Raw genomic sequence first — 18,069 nt, 5'->3', positions numbered from 1 at the left:
GACTCATCGGAATGGCATTCTCGGAAGGACCAAGCCCCAGGGATGGAGAGGCGTCAGTGGTCGCTAGGGGCTTGGCAGGGAGGGAGGCGTCTGGGTGATGGGGCCCTCCTGCGTCCTGATTACACGAATCTACACACGTGTTAGCATTCAGAGAACGATACATAGAAAGTCACTTTTATCATGTAATTTAAGAAATGGAATCTTTAAAAGTCCTCCTCTATTCCACGGATACTTTAAGAGCCTGTCACGTGCCAGGCACTGGGCAAAAGCAGTATGTGGAAGGACCAGTCAGAGCATCTGGGAGCGAGACCCCTGAACCTGGCCTTGATAGAAAGCGGAACGTGACCAGAGCTGTGGGGAGGGCCATTGTTTCAGGAGGGGAGCCAGGGGTGGCTGCTCAGGGGAGGGGCATCGGAGCTTGAAGGAGGAATAGGAGTCATCCATTCACTCAACAGACATTTATTAAGCACCTGCTGCGTGCGGAGCCGCGTCCGAGGCCCTGGGGATGGTGCACGCAAACGAAGGTCCAGGTTCCTGCTCTGACAGAGCTCATGCTCTAGCGGGTGACGTGTGGACAATGAGCTGAGGAGGGCTCGAGGCACCTGGGGTGACTGGGGCACAAAGGGTGGAACGGAGCAGAGCCCTGGACGGTGCAGCCGCCACCAGAGCTTGGGAGGCACCGGGGGAGGAAGGTCTGGGTAGAAGGTCCAGCAAATGCAAGGGCTTTGAGCCGGGAGGGTCTGAGAGAAGACCAGAGAGCCTCGCGGGCTGGGGGGTGGAGGGTGATGGGGGGGTGGAGAGGTGGGCGGGATATGGCAAGATTCCTGGTACACAGCAGGTGCTGCAGTGGTGGCGTCCTCATGCCCCGCGCGCGGGGACGGAGCCTGGCCGAGCTCCTTCTGCCGCACTTTGCTGGGGCTCCTCCAAGGCCTTCGGAGAGGACAGTCCAGGGCTCCCATCTGTCCTCCCCCGGCCGTGGCTGTTTGAAGGGGCTGATGGCTGATGGACTCAGGTACTTGGGGCCTCCTCAGCCGTCACTCAGGAGGAAGCAGGAAACTGCCCACGTGGCCGCTCATGTCATCTCACCCCACGACCCCGGGGCCCTGGGGCACGCAGGGCAGCTTAGGGCCCCTCAGAGGGTGTGTGGGTCTGGAAGAGGGGAGGTAGGAAGAGCCCCACTGTGCCGAGCACACAGACAACCACAAAGACCCACAGGAACAGCCGGTCCACCACCATGGCCACGTACTTCCAGTCCTCAACGACCTGTGGGCAGACAGAGGGGCTGGTTACAGGTGCCCAGACCTCCCTGCTTCCACTCCTTCGTTCAAGTTGGGCCCTCACTATCGGGCAAGGCCCCTCCCCCCCCCCCCCCCCCCCCCCGCAGCCAGAGTCACCTCTGTGCCTCTCAGGTCCTCAATCCCCTCCCCCCAGCATGGCAGGGCCCCCGACTGTCCAGGAAGCCTGGGCTAGAAAGGTTATTTATACCACACGTTGTGACTCGAGAGCCCAAATCTGTTGTAAATGAGAGGGACGCGGCCCGGGAACGCAAGGCCCCCTCTCTTATGTTCACCCTGAGCTGCGTGGGGGGCAGGCAGTGCTGGATGCCCTGCCGCTCAATCTGCTCGCTAGTTCCTGTGACTGGGGCCCAGCCTCCGCCTCCACTGAATCTCCTCAGGCCCCCGTGGGGTGTGGGGCCTGCTGTGAACCCTGCTGGCCTCCAGAGGCACCGCCACCTTTGCCTGGGGGACCCGGGGCCTGCTCTGTCCCCCCGGAACGCCCTCCCCACTCCCCCCCCCCCCCCGCCAGGCCCCAGGCTCACAGCTTGCCCGTGTGGCCACTCGGCCTGTCTTCCCTGCTGGAAAGCGGCCTGATCAGAACCCAGCAGAGGCTCTGGGATTGGAAACGTGGGCAGCAGCGGACAAGCTGACGTCAGTGACCCAGTTTGTCCGGGTGCCTCAGGGGTGTGCGTCTACCCTGCAGAACAGTCCTGTGTCAGGCAGCCCCCACACCCCAGCCACGCTCACGCCGCCTGTCCCCAACAGCAGCGGCTCTCCAGGCGGGCTCTCTCTGGCTTTCTTGGGTTTCGTTTTGACAGCCCTAATTTCAGATGACTTCTTTTTCAGTGTGTGCGTGTTTTCCCCTCTTTTTATATTTGTGTGCTATTTATAGTGACCAGTTGGTCACCAGGTGGGTAGGAGTGCTGGGCACGAGGTGTGCAGCCTGGGCCGGCTTTGGGGTGGCCGTGCTCGGCGGGGGGGGGGGGGGGGAGAAAGCCCAGCATGAGAACGTCGACCACCCAGTAAGTGCACGTGTGCTCAGTGCAGGGGAGGGAAGTTGAAGGACGTCAGAAAGATCTGCATGCGGAGCCTGGCTCCGCCCTGTGCCGGCTGTGTGACCCTGGGCAAGTCAGTGAGCCTCTGAACCCGGCTTTCCCCCTTGTGAAATGAGGTTGGAGTACGTGCCACTTCCAAGGGATCCTGGCAGGTCCTGGCAGGGCCCCTGGTGTGTGCTTGCAGCTCAGTGACCCGCGATGATGGTGGTGGGGGGGGTCCTGCCTGGCTGCTCCCCACAAGAGGCTTTTAATTAATTGAATTAGAAATGGCCAGGGGCGCCTGGGTGGCGCAGTCGGTTAAGCGTCCGACTTCAGCCAGGTCACGATCTCGCGGTCCGTGAGTTCGAGCCCCGCGTCAGGCTCTGGGCTGATGGCTCAGAGCCTGGAGCCTGTTTCCGATTCTGTGTCTCCCTCTCTCTCTGCCCCTCCCCTGTTCATGCTCTGTCTCTCTCTGTCCCAAAAATAAATAAACGTTGAAAAAAAAAAAACACCTCAATTTCATTTAAAAAAAAAAAAAAGAAACGGCCAGAGGGCCCTGAGTGTCACAGGGGTGGCGAGACCTTCAGAAGAGAGCACTCAGGGCGGGTGCACGGGAGACCAGTGCTGCTTGACTTGCACGTACACCGGGATCCCTGGGGGTCTGCTTTAAAATGCCGGCTCCGGGTGCCTCCCGCACAGGCCCTGGCTCACTCAGAGCGTGGCTCCGGGTGGGGGGTGGCCCCGAATTGTGAAAAGTCACCCAGAGGTTCTCACTTAGCCAGCAGGGCCCCATGCTGTGTATTAACATCTGGGGCCCAATAAATCAGGTGATGCTGAGCCCCCCAGTGGTCTTAAAGGAAGCACAATCAAACTAATTTTTGAAGAGGTGAAATCTGATGCTCCTCTGGAGCTTTAGGCACCGGGCTGTGCGCCTCGTGGCCTCGTGGGATCCGGTGAACACGCAGCTCCGTGTCAGCGGGGCCGGGGCTGCGTTTCTCACGCCCAGGACCCCAGGCCGAGCCGCTCGCGCTCGCGTCCCGCTTTCTGTTGCTTACGATTCTCTCCTTTCTGTTTCACGGTGTGATTTTGGAGTTTTCCCGGCCCGCTCCTGTCTCCTCGTGCTACTGGAGACCAGCGTGTCCCTTGAGCGTGCGGCCAGTGGGAGGTGAGACTAGGATGTGCCCTCTGTGTTTGTGCAGCCGTGTGCCTGCTGTACAGACCTGTTCAGAGCCTGGTCTGAGAAGGTGCTGAAGTGAGAATGTTCCCAGCACCGTGGGATGTGTGGGGATGTGTGACAACCTTCAGCCGTCGCCATCGCGTTCTGCGTTCGGTTATCACAGGGTCATCCTGTGAAGTGTCGTTTGTTCAGAGCAGTCACTTGAGACGCCTACGCTTTAGCGCCTGTTGCTTTGTCCTGTGAAAGTCAACTTCACCTCCTTTTAAAATCTGTAACTGTCATCACCCTACCTGACATCGTTACGTTATTAACGTAGCGATGATAACGTTCTAATCGATGGTTCTGTACTCCTGAAAGCCCTCGTGTTTGTAGGGGTTCTGGGCAAGCCGGACGAGGATGGGAGCCGGTGCCCCTGGTGTCCGTCCCGCCCTCGTCCCTAAGGGGCTGACTTGGGGCTCCTGCCTCTCCTCTGTCCTGGGGCTTTCTCCAGCACGGGGCTGCTGGCTGCACAGCCTGGAAGCGATGGGGAGTTGATGCCCTGGAGCCACCCTCGGCCCTAGGGGTGGGTGCCGATGCCCCCTCGGAGGGCCTCCCGTGGACTGAGCGCCCAGAGCCCGGGGCCGTAACCAGCGACCGGCCCGCCCTCCGCAGTCTCTCTCCTCCTCACTGTGCTTCCAGAGCTCACTTCTCAGGTAACGTGTGTCCAGGCCCTGACCTCAGTGTCTGCTTTTGGGGAGCCCGAAACAAAAGGGGAGCCCTGGTACTTCCTTCCTCTTTCCCAACGCACGGAGCTGCGATAAAACTCAGGCCAGTTTGGGACTCCGTACTCCAGCCCAGAGATGGGGCTCTCGTCCCCTGTGAGTGCGCTGCGGGGAGTGGGGAACCGGCGGGGACAGGGACCGGGCTAGGGACTTACACTCTGGTCTCGGTCATCACTCTTCATGTGCTGGGCAATAAAGCTGACGCCCTCCAAGGCCTCCTGCACATCCTGCTGGAACCTCCCGGAAGACCTGGGCCGGAAATCTTGGAGGCCTGCGGTGCGGGAGCCCGAGCCGCCCGGGGACTGGGGAGCCGCAGAGCACATGGAGCTCCCGCAGAGGCTGGAGGTGCTGGCGGCCTCGAGCCCGGTCAGGCGAAGCTGGCCGGGCCGGGGGGCCCTCGCAGGGCTGCTGTCCGGGCGCTTCATGAACAGGAAGGTGGGCAGCTGGCGTAGGAAGCAGCGGCGGACCCAGGGCGCCATGGTGTGGGTGCCGGGCGAGCGGTGGTGCACGTTGAGCACGCACACGCTGGTGACGATGGAGAAGGTGACCAGCACCATGGTGAACATGAGGTACTTGCCGATGAGCGGCACGTCCAGCGAGGTGGGCGGCACGATCTTGGAGATGAGCAGCAGGAAGACGGTGAGCGCCAGCAGCACGGAGATGCACAGCGTCATCTTCTCGCCGCAGTCGGACGGCAGGTAGAAGACGAGGATGGCCAGCGAGGTGATGAGCACGCAGGGGACGATGAGGTTGATGGTGTAGAAGAGGGGCTTGCGCTTGATGATGAAGTCGTAGGTGACGTCCACGTAGCTGGGGTCCCGCGGGTTCACCGTCCTTCGCCCCGGCAGCGCCACGATGTCCCACTCGCCGCTGGGGGTGAAGTCGTCCATGCTGGCCGTGGGCGACTTGAGAACCATGTCGATCTCTGTGTGGTCGTAGGTCCAGGAACGGAACTTGAGGGTGCAGTTCTGCTGGTCGAAGGGGAAGTGCTTCACCTCGATCTTGCAGGCGCTCTTGTAGATGGCGGGCGGCAGCCAGAAGATGCTGCCGTTGGAGCGGACCACCACGTTGGTGTAGAGGGACACCTCGTAGGTCCCGTCGGCGCTAGAGGCGTGGACAGGAGAACGGCGTGAAGTCCGCAGACCTGGCCTTCTCTCAGAACTCGCCCACAGGCCCTGAGGATCGTTTCTCACCGGTCATCCTTCCTTCCAGCCTCTGGTGCCCTCACCGAAGAGGCCGCCTTCCAGAAGGCCCTCCCCACCCCCCCCACCCCCGTCACTCCCCACCCCCCCACCCCGTCACTCCCCACCCCACCCCCCCACCCCCATCACTCCCCACCCCCCCACCCCTGTCACCCCCCACCCCCGTCACTCCCCACCCCCGTCACCCCCCACCCCCGTCACTCCCCACCCCCGTCACCCCCCACCCCCGTCACTCCCCACCCCCCCACCCCCGTCACTCCCCATCCCCCCACCCCCGTCACCCCCACCCCCGTCACTCCCCACCCTCCCCACCCCCGTCACCCCCCACCCCCGTCACTCCCCACCCTCCCCACCCCCGTCACCCCCCCACCCCCGTCACTCCCCACCCTCCCCACCCCCGTCACTCCCCACCCCCCCACCCCGTCACTCCCCACCCCACCCCCCCACCCCCATCACTCCCCACCCCCCCCACCCCGTCACTCCCCACCCCACCCCCCCACCCCCATCACTCCCCACCCCCCCCACCCCCGTCACTCCCCATCCCCCCACCCCCCCACCCCATCACTCCCCACCCCCGTCACCCCCCACCCCCGTCACTCCCCACCCTCCCCACCCCCGTCACCCCCCCACCCCCGTCACTCCCCACCCTCCCCACCCCCGTCACTCCCCACCCCCCCACCCCGTCACTCCCCACCCCACCCCACCCCCCCACCCCCATCACTCCCCACCCCCCCCACCCCCGTCACTCCCCATCCCCCCACCCCCCCACCCCATCACTCCCCACCCCCGTCACCCCCCACCCCCATCACTCCCCACCCCCGTCACTCCCCACCCCCCCCCACCCCCCCCCCCGTCACTCCCCCCCCCCACCCCCCCGCTGGGGTCTTCACGTGCATGAGCTTAGTGAGCCTCACAGCAAGGAGCTGGATTTTGTGGTTACCCCATTTTACAAATGGGAAAACCGAGGCTCAGGGAAGTGAAGTGAGACTACCAGCTAGGATCCCAACTCAGGTCTGTTGTCCCCAGACCACAAATGTGTTTCGTGCTTCCACTGGTAACACTGACCTCACAACAGTCTCTTGCTCCCTGTACGCTATTTACGCATCGTCAGCCAATGCTACCAACGCCCAACGTTGACAAAGCAACTGAGGGTCAACGAGACAGTATGGAGGGCAGGGAGAGCCCTGGGGTGGGGTGCAGATGCCAGCCCTGGCCCCCCAGCTGTGCTGGATGAGCGAGCGAGGCCCTCCCCTTCTCTGGGCCTCCAATTCCCCGCTGGTGACAGAGGGTGCCGGCTCTGCTCATTCTAATTCCTCTTCCAGCCTCACAGCCTAGAGGAGCGAGGGAAGCACAGCTGAGGCCCGGGGCTGACTCACGACCTGCCGACCCCCAGAGGCTGGGGCTGCTGCCCCGGCCTGGCCCTCGCCGCCTCGGCGACCCTGCCACTCACTTGTTGTAAAGCACAATGTCAGGCAGCCAGATGCGCTTTGCAGGGATCCTCAGGATGTTCACGCCTTCGTAGCGGGAGCTGTTCCAGGCCAGGCGGTAGTCGGTCCACTCCTGGGCAGACAGGCAAGGCCCTGTCACTTGGAGGTCCGGAGCCACCGAGGGGCGGCCCTGGAGGAAACGCCCCCCGCGCTGCGGGGCCTGGAGGACACTTACCTGTTTCAGCCAGACGTTGGTGGTCATGATCTGTTCCCGCTCATTCTGGGGAGGGAAACGGGGCTATGAGTTCGCCGGTAGGGGCCTCACGCTCGCTCCAGGGCTGTGTGAGCTCCCCCCCCCCACCAGCCGCACCACCTCTCCGGTGGCTCAGAAGGGTTTCACACCCAGCGCGTCTGAGACAAAGCTTGTGACGGTCACCCAGATCCGGTCGTCCACTGGCATTGCCTTTCCCGTGAATGGCACCCCCAGCCATGACCCCCACAAGCCAGACTGGTCTGCTTCTTCCTGTCTTGGCCGCCACCACCATCTGTCACCTGGACTACTCTAGTGGCCTCCCTCTGGTCCTCCTGCTCTGCCCCAGCCTGCCTTTAGCCTCTACTCAGCAGCCGGGCTATCCTTTTTATTCTTATTGTTATTCTTCTTTAAGTAGGCCTCACGCCCAGCATGGAGCCCAACGCGGGGCTTGAACTCATGGCCCCGAGACTACAACCTGAGCAGAGATCAAGAGTCGGACACTTAACTGAGTGAGCCACCCAGGTGCCCCCAGGGTGATGCTTTTAAAAGGTTCTTCTCGACGTCTCAGACTATGTTGTTCCACTGAAACCCTGCACTCCCTCCCATCCCACCCAAAGTAAAAGCCAACGTCCTGCTCAGGGCCCCATGGCCCTGCTCCGTCTGCCTCCCCGCCCTCCTCCCTCAGCTCTAGAACCTCATGCCCTCCCATCTGCTCATTCTGCTTCAGCTTCTTTCTTTGCTCCTGCTGTTCCCTCTTTCTGGAAACCCAGGCAGCTAATGTCTTCACTTTCTTCAGGTCCTCCCTGACCTTCCTGCACAACACAGAACCTTGTCTCTCTCCCTCTTACCCTGCTTTATTTTTTTTCATGGCTCTGGACACCATGGCTGCTGGATGCCATCTATGTGTGTGCTCTCTGCCATAGAATTTAAGTTCCTTGAGGACAGAGGGCACCTGGAGGGCTGCCTGGGATGTGTCAGATACTTGGTGAACATTTTCTGAAGGGCATAAGAGTCCTACCACAGTAATTCAGACCACCATAATCCACCTCTCACCTAGACCACCGTAAGACCCTCCCAAGTAGTCTGTGTCTATTCTGCACCCCGCACTCCCAACATCCGTCCTCCCTGTGTAGCCAGGTAAACTTTCCCTCTCAATCCTGTCCCTGCTCGAGTCACTTCTGTGGCTTCCTTCACATACATAATAAGAATCTAACTCCTCCAGAGGATCTGCAAGGCCTTGCCAACTGTCTCGGCCCCATTTCACCTCCCCATGCCCCTTTATTCTGTGCTCTGCCCACCCCCTGGCCTTCCTTCCCCCTGTGAATGTGTTTACAGTCTATACCATTTTCCCTGCCTTCTCTTCACCAAGATAACTTCTAGCACCTTGATCTCAGCTTGGGAGTCACTTCCACAAAGAGCTTTTCCTGAACCCCCACCTGGGTAAAGATATCAGTAGGATGAGTTTCAACTATGACTAACAGAGACCCAGGGTAACACTGGCTTAGAGAAAGTTTACAGTTTGGACATATATAGTGGTTTTGCTCTACAGAATCCTTAGATACCCATGTTCCTTCCAACTCTCTTCTCTATCACACCTAGAGTGCATGGTCCAGGCATGGTCCAGTGCATGGCTGCTAGAGCTCCAACCATTGTGTCCACATTCCAGAGGTGGGAAGAAGCAAGAGAAGGATGCGTGCCAGTTGTCTTGTTTTACTTAGAGTATTTAGACCATTTACGTTTAATGTAGTGCTGATTATATTTGGGTTTAAACCTACCATCTATTTCCTGTACATTCCCTTTTCTTTTTCTTGCTGTATTTTAATTATTTTATTATGCCATTTTCTCTGTATATTAACATGACTCTTATTTTTTTTAATTTTGTATATGTTTTTATTTATTTTTGAGAGAAAGAGAGACAGAGTGCGAGCAGGGGAGGGGCAGAGAGAGAGGGAGACACAGAATCCTAGGCAGGCTCCAGGCTCTGAGCTGTTGGCACACAGCCTGACGTGGGGCTCGTACTCATGAACCACAAGATCCTGACCTGAGCCGAAGTCGGACGCTCAACCGACTGAGCCACCCAGGCACTCCATGACTCTTAGTAGTTACCCTGGTGACTACAATACACATATACCTGATGTGTTAGAATCTAATATAGATCAGTGATTACCACTTCCAGAACAGGGGCAAGAACTTTAGAACATTTCAGCTCCATCTGTCCCCTTCTGACTCGTGGGTTAATGTTGTCATTATTTAATTTCTGTATTTAATTACAACCTTGTGAGTTATTGTTTTATACTGTCAATATTAATTTAAATTCGCCCATACATTGACACTTTCTGTTGTGCTCATCCTTACCTACATTTCTGTGTTTCCTTCTGGGGTCATTTTCCTTTATGGTTAATGCCTCCTTTATATTGGGTCTTCTTATGTTAAATTCTCTAGTTTTTGCTCAGAAAACATCTTAACCCTCATTTTTGAAGTTCTTACTGGGTATCCACTTCTAGGCATGCAGTTTTTTCTTGCAACACTTTTAAGATGTCATTCAGTTTCCTGGCTTCCATTTTTATCTGTTGGTGTTATTATTGCCCCCACCCTGCCCCCATCCTCCCCGCGGGGACCACTTTTATGTTTTCTCTTTGTCTTTGGTTGTTGGGAGTTGGAGTAAGATGAACCTGCGCATGGTTTTCTTTACATTTATCCCTCATGGGGTTCACAGAGACTCTTGAATCTGTAGCCTCATGTCCTTGGCCAGTTTTGGAAAATTCTGCCAGCGTCACTCACACACTGTTTCTGTCTTATTCTTTATTTTCACTTCTCCTGTAACTCCAAATACATGTGACAGAACTGACCCTTTTGTCGTGTACTACATTATATTCTTTTCTGTGTTTTCCATCCTTTTTTCCTGTCATTTGTTGATTTATTTGCTATTTGCCTCTCCTCCAGTTCATTAACCTTCTCCTGTGCTACATTACCAATCTGCTATTAAACTCATCCAATGGGGGTGCCTGGCTCTCAGTCGGTGGAGTGTGCGACTCCTGATCTTGGAGTTGTAAGTTTCAGATTAAGTAATTCTACACGTTGGGTGTAGAGATTACTTAAAGATAACAAAATCTTTAAGAAAAAAAAAACCACGTAATGAATTTTAAATTCTCCATATTATAATTTTCTTGAAGGTATAAGTATCATTTTCCTTTTAAGAATATTTATTTACTTAGAAAAATTAACCTATTATTAAATTTCTTTATTATTTATTTTTAATAGTGGTAAAATACACATAACATAAAATTTGCCGTGCTAATGGGAGTTGTTTTAAAGTCTGTGCCTGATCAGCCCAATATCTGAATCGTCTGTGGGTCTGTTTCCATTATCTTCTTTTTTCTGTCTTTTCTTATTTCATCTTGTCTTTTTGTGTACCTGGTCCATTTTTATCTGACTTTATATGCCTCCAGGGAGTACTGACTTTGGCTTATTGGCAGGCAGTTACAGGAGGAGTAGATCATCTTAATCTAGTTTGTGACTGAGCTGGTTCAAAGCAGGGTCAGTTTTTGCGAGGTCTGGTCTATTTTTGATTCATTTGTACTCTTATGGGTGGTCTTTGCAGGGTCTCCACCAAGGCCCCATCTCCCCATCTCATGGGGCTCAAACTCTGGCATGTGTCCCCCAGCCCTGTGAGAGCACCAGACATTCAGCTTGGCTTCCAACCTCTTAGCCCCTCAGCCCTGGGCTGTTTACCGCTCTTCGTATGTGGGAAAAGTACCAGAGACCGAAGGGTCACCTCCCAGAACCTGGTTCCTCAAGTCCTGGCTGAGCTCTCAAGAACTTCAGACGGTTTTTTGCAGGGGGAGGCATTTTTGTACAGCTTTTCTAGTTGTTCTCATGGACAAGGTGTCTTTTAAAACATTTTTGTTTGAAGTTGAGGCATAATTTACACACCGTGAAACACACAGGTCTTAAGTGTACAGTGTGATGACTTTTAAAAAACATATTACCCACACAGCCCGTCTCCTTTCAAGGCGTATCACTCAGAAAGTTGTCGTGGACCTCTTCCTGTCCCTCACTCCCGTTCACTCCCCAGTGGCTGCTGAACACACCTGAGGATACCAGCCCAAGACCCCGGCCACCCCAGGGAGCTGCTTCTGAGGACCTGCCCGCCTCACCCAACACATACTCCTTGCTTTCCCTCTAGAAACTGCCGTCTTTAAACTGGTCGTGCCCATAATCCTCCCTCCTCGAAAGCCAGACCCTGGAATACAGAAGGTAAAACCCCTAGAACTGAATATTCGTTCTGTGCACAGCTTTCAGGGTGATAACAGCACACAGGGGGACACTCCCAGGCGTAGGGCTGGAGGCTGTGTCCCCTCCTTCTGGTAACTTCTGTTATGTCACAGGGCCCACGGAGTAGACCTGGCAGGGGGCAGCCTTAGCCTGGAGACATGAGCAGAGCCACCTGCCTGCTTCCCCTAACCAGGGCAACAGCTGCAAGGTGGCAGCTGGGCTCACCCCATTACGCAAAAAGCCCTTGGCTGGACAGTAACAGACACCAGCCTGGGCCTGGCCTGAAGCCCTTATTCTTTTCAGTCGGCCTGCAGAGGGAAGAAGGACAGAGAGGCTTTCTGTCCTTCCTCCATTCTCGGGCTATGCTTCCTCCCAGGGCTCTGCTTGGAGGGGCTGGGTTTGTGGGGGCCGGTTGTGCTCGGGAGAGAGAAGGCAGCCACCTGTCCCCAGGAGGTTCAGCCCCTTGATTATCTCCTTCCCATGACCAGACACAGCGCCTTACAATGCTCCCCTCAGAGCTACTGCTCGGGACAGGGTCCAAGCCCGTGGGTGGGGACGCGGGAAGGGCCACACAGGGAAGGTTAACTGTGGACCATGGTTCCTTTGGACACCCCCAGCTCAGAGGCCGGTGGGGGGGGGAAGGGGAGCTCCCTGATACCTCAGCCTCCTCAGCACCCCTACGCCTGCCCCACACCCACACATCAAGAGCTGACAACCTACTTGTGAACTCTGCAACCCGTTCCTCCTTTCCAGGGCTGCACAGCTGCCCTCCTCTGTCCGGACTCTCGCCCACTTGGCTGGGCCCATACAGCAGCTGGTCCTGTCCCACCTGGGCCTCTGCAGGCAGTTCCCACAGCCCAGCTCCCACCTCCCCCAACAAGTGGGGGGAATGTGAGGTCATCTATTGAACAGGCCAAGGGAGGCGATAATAGGGTAGAGCTTCGAGGACGAGGAGGAGGTTCTGGCCATGCTGGAGGCCCATCTGCTAATGGCAAGCCCGTTGGCTGTCTACCCAACGGTCGTTCCCCCTCCACATCTCCTTTGTTAACAAAACCATGACTTTGTTAGATGTTGGACACTCATGAGCTTCATGGACCCTTCTCCAGCCTCCTTGCCATGTATCCACAAGTCTTAGCCAACTCTGGGTAAGGCCCAGGCATGAGCTGTAGCCCCGGGTGCCTACAGGGCAGGTCTCTGGGACTGTTTTCCTCAGACTGAAAACGACTAACCCAAGAAAGGATCCGCCACAGATGTTATCATGTGAGGATCTTCTGTTTGGAGCGGTGGCCACAATCTTACGATCATGGGGGAGAAATGGAATCACAGAATCCTGCCATCACGGACAGCAGCCTCGGGTTCTGACACTGACATTGACACCATTGGCCTGCTCTTTTCTTGGGTTGTCCTTACTGTTTTAGCCACTTGTACTCGGATGTCCTGTGACTGGGGAGTTAAGGCACTGTCATCAATATAGAGATCATGGGCTAGCAGGTGGCTCCAAGCTGTGGACTAGTGTGCACAGACGGGCAGGGCACGCCCAGCAGAAAGAACACACACAAAGGCACAGAGTGGAACAAAAAAGTCATGACTTAGAGGCAGTCGGGACCTTCTGAGTTTAGGCAGATTCCTTAATTTATGCATGTGGAATAGGAGCGGATGAATAATCTGAGCTTGTCTACGAGTCTGGGAAAGCTGGAGGTGAAACCCTGCACCCTCTGGCTCGGCTCTGCCCCCCGCCCCCCTCCTGTGCCCGGAGCCGGGGCGGCGGAGCCATCGCTGTGGGCACCTACCACGCTGATGAGCTGGGCCAGGGAGAGCTGGAGCTGGATGGAGATGAGCTGGGCAGAGCTGGTGGCCGGGCGGATCAGGTTATTGTAGCGGGTCTTGTTCAGAAGGTCGTCCACGAGCTTCTCCTCTGCATTGGCCACGCGGCAGTCCCCTGGGAACACACACAGTCAGCCCTGCTGGGCCCTGAGCGTGCTGATGCCTGTCCTGGCGGTGAAGGGGCCAGCTCTGGGCCAGGGCGTGCAGGTGCCCTCCGGGCTGGCCAAAGCAGCAAGGTGCTGGCAGGCCCGCCCCTCCACGGGACCCCGTGCATCCAAGGTGGAGCTCAGCTCTGTCCCCCGTGAGCTGCCTCTTCCTCTCCCACCTCCCTCTGGGATGAATGGCAGCCCGCACGCAGATGGTTAGTCCGGAAACTGGGTGCCTCCAAGCGTCCGTCCTCCCCGCCCGCCCCTCCTGTCTTGCGCCAGGTACCGTGTTACGTGCCTTGGTAACAGCAAGCAGAAAGCCAGAAATGACTCCCGCCTCAGCTTCCAGCGCAGTGGAGGGGAGATGTTACTATGGGCTCTATGTGCAGAGTGTGGTGGATGGTGGTGCCTTCACAAGGAGAGAGCAGGGCTGACTACGGGATATTTCCTGAGTTCAGACCTTCAGGGTGCAAAGTGCCTTTAAAACAGCGAATGTCGGGGTCCCTTTGGCTCCTGGCCTGGAGCTTAAAGCAGAGGCCTGGGTTCAGGGCCGTAATTAAGACGCGGGGAATGCAGCCTCCTGCAGGAAGCCTGGCCTATCCATGGGCCCCCCTGAGCCCCCGCGGCCCTAGATCTCTTGCCAAGCGGTATGTGGGTCTTTGTCCCAACTCCTTCACACGTCTGGGAGTGAAGGTGAGGTTCCAGGACTTGGTCTTGTTTACTGTGGCATCTGGGAGAATGTGTCAGCACTGGGCCGAGGTGGGGGTGGTGCCCTGGGAAGAGACTCTGAGGAAGGTCGAGGACACTGGAGCAGGAGAGCAGCAGGGAAGGAGGAGGAGTTGTGCAGAGGAAGCAGAGGAGGGGCTGGAGGGCAGGTGGGAGGAGGACTGGGGAACAGGGAGGCTAAGGAGGTGGGAGTGAGGCTGCCAGGAGGGGCTGGGTCTCCTCAGGGTGGGATTCAGATTACATCCTTCTCTGCAGGGAGGGCCTGCTAGCTTTTTGCCAAATCCCTCCCTCTGGGTGGGGCCCGTGGGCCCATGGTGTGAATTGCCCGCTAAGCAAGTCTGAGGTGGACTCCTGGGTGGGGGTTGGGCTGGACACGTGGCCTGGGGAGCAGCCGCCACTCCAGTCTGCTCTGTGCACTTTCCAAGTCGCTGCCTATCTGGAGCACATGCAATATTTAGTGCCTCGTGAAAGATGCTCCCGGGTGCACCTGCTACCCGCCATCCCTCCCCCAGACTGCCTGGGGCTGTCCAGAGGGGGTCCTCTGGATGCTTGGCCTAGATTCTGAGCTCTGCCTCTCAAACCCTTGACCCCTCCCAGAGGCCAGCTGTTTGAATACCCTGGAAGCCAGTCTGTAGCCCCAGGCTAAAGCTCGGTCCCTCCCAGAGCCCCTCTTTAGTATGTATCTTTGGGCTGACCTGTCATTTCAGAAAGCTGGGGGGGGGGTATCACTTGCTTAAGCCCATCTGGCATTCCTGAGGCAGTTCTGGGGTCAGAATCTGCAGCTCCGGGTCCTACAGGATGGGGATGCTGGAACCCACATCTCTGCAGCCCCAGGAGGCTAGTCCACCGGGTTCCTGACAGGCCAGCGCTGCTCTGTGGGCTGTGGGGGCTTGTATTCCAGCTCTGAGCCCAGGTGGGACATTCCGGCTGCTCCCCTTTGGGGCTGTGTTGCCTCCTGGGCATTCAGCTGGCCTGAAAGACCCTCCCCAGTCTTGAGGATGGGCTAAAGGTTTTGAACACCTTAGAGCATTTAGTCCAATTCCCTGGTTCTCAGCTGGGGAAACTAAGACCACGGAGGGGAAGCCCCAGCAAGTCAGAGGCAGAGCCAGGTCTCAGAGCCTCTTTCAGAGAAGGGGACCTCCCTGCCCCTAGTGCCTTCTTTCCTGCCCTCGCTAATTCCCCCCAAAGGAGACTGCCCCTGCAGAGGCCCTATTGGTAACCAAAGCGCAATGTGTGTTCATGCCCATGCCTGTGTTTGCGCTTGTGTGTGTGAGTGTGTAGGAGGGGGTGGGAATGACCAGCAGGGCTGCTGTGGGCTGGACTGTACTCCCCAAAAGTCTGTGGGAGCCCAGAACAACACATACTTAGGTTTTCCACTCTGTTCTTTTCTGCCTCTGAGTTCAAAGGACAAGGGACTGACCTCTCACCCCTACATGACAATGGTGGTCCAGAATGAGTGGAAGCCTCCAGGGCACCATTGGGGGGTCACCTCCCAGCCCTGGGGCATACCCTGTTAACCAGAGAAGCCACCACTAGGGGTCGGTCATGACCCAGTGATTCTGATGAGTCGAGGCCTGACCTGTCTCTGTCCAGGGCCTGGCCTTCCGAGGCCTTTCCTGGAAACACTGATCCAGAGCAGAAAGGGACTTAAAGTCTGAGAGGAAGCCGTAGCTAGAATTCCAGACTGTGCTGAATGTGTATACAGGTCGAAAAAGCATGATTTAAAAATCTAATATAGGAAAACTGAAAAGATAACACCTACCGTTTGGATACAAACTAGGGAAGGAAGAAAAGACCAACAGCATACCCTTGGCAAGTTGGCATCCAAAAGGCAGAGTGATTTTCAGTTTGGGGCGTGTGGTCTTAAGTGACGAAAGGAACAAGAGATTTGTATTTTTAAAACGTGGCTATCGATTTTTTAAAAAAAGATCGAAGTTTTTACCTTTTACAAAAAGCTCACCATATATTATCAGTAGCTTCTCCAGTCATGTGTAAGAATCACCTGGATGCTCGTATAAAGGCAGGTTCCCTGCCTCCATTTCCAGAGATTCTGATGCTGTGAGGCTAGGGTGGGGCCCAAGAATCTGCACGGGGTAATTCTGATGCAGGTGGCCCCAGGACCATGCTTAAGAAGCAGCTGACACAGCCGAGTCCTCAAGTATGTAGGCAAGGTGTATTATCCCTATAGAACAGATGGGGAAACTGAGGCCCAGAGAAGGGAATCAGCAAGTGGTGACGGAGCCCAGACAGACACATTGAGGGGCGACACCACCTTTGGCGAGAACTTCGTTTCCTTATAGGAGCTTGTGTGTCCTCTCCCCACCCCACCCCAGTGGGGTGTCTCTGTCCGAGGAAGGTGTAGTCCTGGTTTTCTAGGCTAACTAGGGCTCAGAGGACAAGCTTGGGTGGGGCGATAGGAGCTGAAAGAGTCGTTGGAAGTCAGGTGGGGGAACTGAGGCCCAGAGAAGGCAGTCCAAATCACATCTGGACTCTGCCTGGGAAGGGCTGTTTGGGTCTCCCCTTCAGGCGTCAGAGACTGGAGAGGATCCACTTTGCCAGCCTGACCCAGCCTGACCCTGTCCAATCCAAGCCAGCCCAGCCCCAAGGGTCGGTAAGCAGGAACGGTGGTGTCTTAAAAGTGTGTTTCTTGGGAGACCCTCCCCGCAACTGCAAAACTGGAGATTTTGGGCAAGTCTGGAGATTTGGGCAAGTCCCTTCCCGCCTGGGCTGAGTTTCCCCGATCTCTACCCTACCGGCAGGGAGCCCCTCTCAAGGCCGAGCAGCGGGGTGTGCTCCCTGGCGTCTACACCTGGCAGGCGACGAGCCTGCTGGGACCTGAAATCGGTGGCCCGCAGCCTCCCCTCGCGCTGGTGCAGGGCCCGTGCCACTCGGTCCCGGCTCAGCCCAAAGGTACTCGCCGCGGAGGCTGCCCGGGCAGGTGCACAGCCCCCCCCCCCCCCGCCCCGCCCCAAACCTCACGGACCCACCGCCCTGGCCCGCCCCCGAGGCCTCGGCCAGTGGGCTCACCCCGCCCGGGCTCCCGTCCGGCCGGGACGACCTCCGGCCGCTCCCCCGGGCGCCGGCACCCTCCCCTTCCTCCCACCTGTGGCCATAGGACCCGGGCGCCCCTCCCTCCTTTCCCGAAAAAGACTCACCACGCCGGCAAAGGGCAACCAGGGAGAAAAGGACCAGGGGCTGCGCACTCCTCATGGCGGGCGGGGGCCGAGAGGCAGCCTCGGCGAGCCCAGCTGTCGGACCACCAGGGCGCGGGAGAGCCGCGAGCAGCGAGGGAGCGTGGGTGCCGGCCTTGGAGTCTGACGGCGCCGCCGGCGGGCACTAGGACCCAGCGGAGGGCCCGGTCGAGCCCCGCCCACCCGGGAGGGGCGGGGCCGGCTCGCGCTCCGGGACCTGCGGCGGTGGGTGGTCGCCCCCACCCGGCTCCGCGCAGCGCCCGCGGCGTAGCCTTCCCCGCGCGAGGCGGGTCGGACTCCGCCCGCCCCGCTCGTGCGGTGGGGAGACCAGGGGACGTTTGCGCGGGGTCCCTGCGTTGTTGGGGAATGTGGTTGTGGGTCCAGGAGGGTCCTACCCCTGGGGTTTGCCGCAAGGAAGGAGCGTTGCAGGGAGTAGAGAGTGAGCTGGCTGGAGTGGGGCTCGGCTCTCTGCAGACGCGGGCGGGGGGAGGAAAGGGGCGCTCAGGAAAAGTGTGTGCCACAGGGGAGGGTGAAATAGCTCAGGGCCCCCTGACCTAGCTTGGGGAGCTGGGAAAGCCCGGGGTGGGCTGCCTGTGTCCCCTCCCCTTCCAGCCTTGGCCTTGCAACCTGACCTGACCTGAGGCAGCTCAGGTGACTCAAGGGGGCAAACACTCTCTCCTCCAGCCTGGTGGTCCTCATCAGGTGTTGGGATCCTTCCTGGGGGTTCGGGACTTCGCGGGACAGGCATGACCACCAGGGCAGCCAGCCCTACCTGT

General features: G+C 57.9%; 1 protein-coding gene and 1 long non-coding RNA gene across 3 annotated transcripts; one reads left to right on the top strand and one right to left on the bottom strand.

Moving 5' to 3' along the window:
- Positions 1-443: 443 nt before the first annotated feature.
- CHRNB4 (cholinergic receptor nicotinic beta 4 subunit) lies at positions 444-17,424 on the bottom strand. Of its 2 annotated transcripts, XM_019831740.3 has the most exons (7): positions 17,258-17,424; positions 16,063-16,284; positions 13,197-13,345; positions 7,114-7,158; positions 6,902-7,011; positions 4,405-5,353; positions 444-1,263 (listed from the first exon to the last, which is right to left on the bottom strand). In XM_019831740.3, the coding sequence occupies exons 4-7, from the start codon at positions 7,138-7,140 to the stop codon at positions 1,123-1,125; spliced, it is 1,227 nt and encodes a 408-aa protein (XP_019687299.1). In that variant the 5' UTR covers positions 7,141-7,158; positions 13,197-13,345; positions 16,063-16,284; positions 17,258-17,424; the 3' UTR covers positions 444-1,122. The 2 variants fall into 2 exon arrangements, with proteins under 2 accessions (XP_019687299.1, XP_011280999.1); XM_011282697.4 differs by lacking the exon at positions 16,063-16,284.
- Positions 10,384-12,894, top strand: LOC123385774. Its single transcript, XR_006598705.1, has 2 exons — positions 10,384-11,388; positions 12,160-12,894. It is a non-coding gene; the product is annotated as an uncharacterized LOC123385774 (long non-coding RNA).
- Positions 17,425-18,069: the final 645 nt, after the last annotated feature.

Source organism: Felis catus, chromosome B3, assembly GCF_018350175.1.
Source record: "Felis catus isolate Fca126 chromosome B3, F.catus_Fca126_mat1.0, whole genome shotgun sequence".
Taxonomy (NCBI): Eukaryota; Metazoa; Chordata; class Mammalia; order Carnivora; family Felidae; genus Felis; species Felis catus.
Note: the sequence above shows the minus strand (reverse complement) of the source record. Positions and strands in the feature narration are given on the sequence as shown.

Excerpts from the sequence above, each read along its gene's own strand:
- CHRNB4 (XM_011282697.4), bottom strand. The coding sequence starts at position 17,312 with ATGAGGAGTGCGCAGCCCCTGGTCCTTTTCTCCCTGGTTGCCCTTTGC. Across the intron at positions 13,346-17,257 it reads GGTTGCCCTTTGCCGGCGTG|GGGACTGCCGCGTGGCCAAT; the intron begins GTGAGTCTTTTT and ends GTGTGTTCCCAG. Across the intron at positions 1,264-4,404 it reads GTGATGACCGAGACCAGAGT|GTCGTTGAGGACTGGAAGTA; the intron begins GTAAGTCCCTAG and ends GTCTGCCCACAG.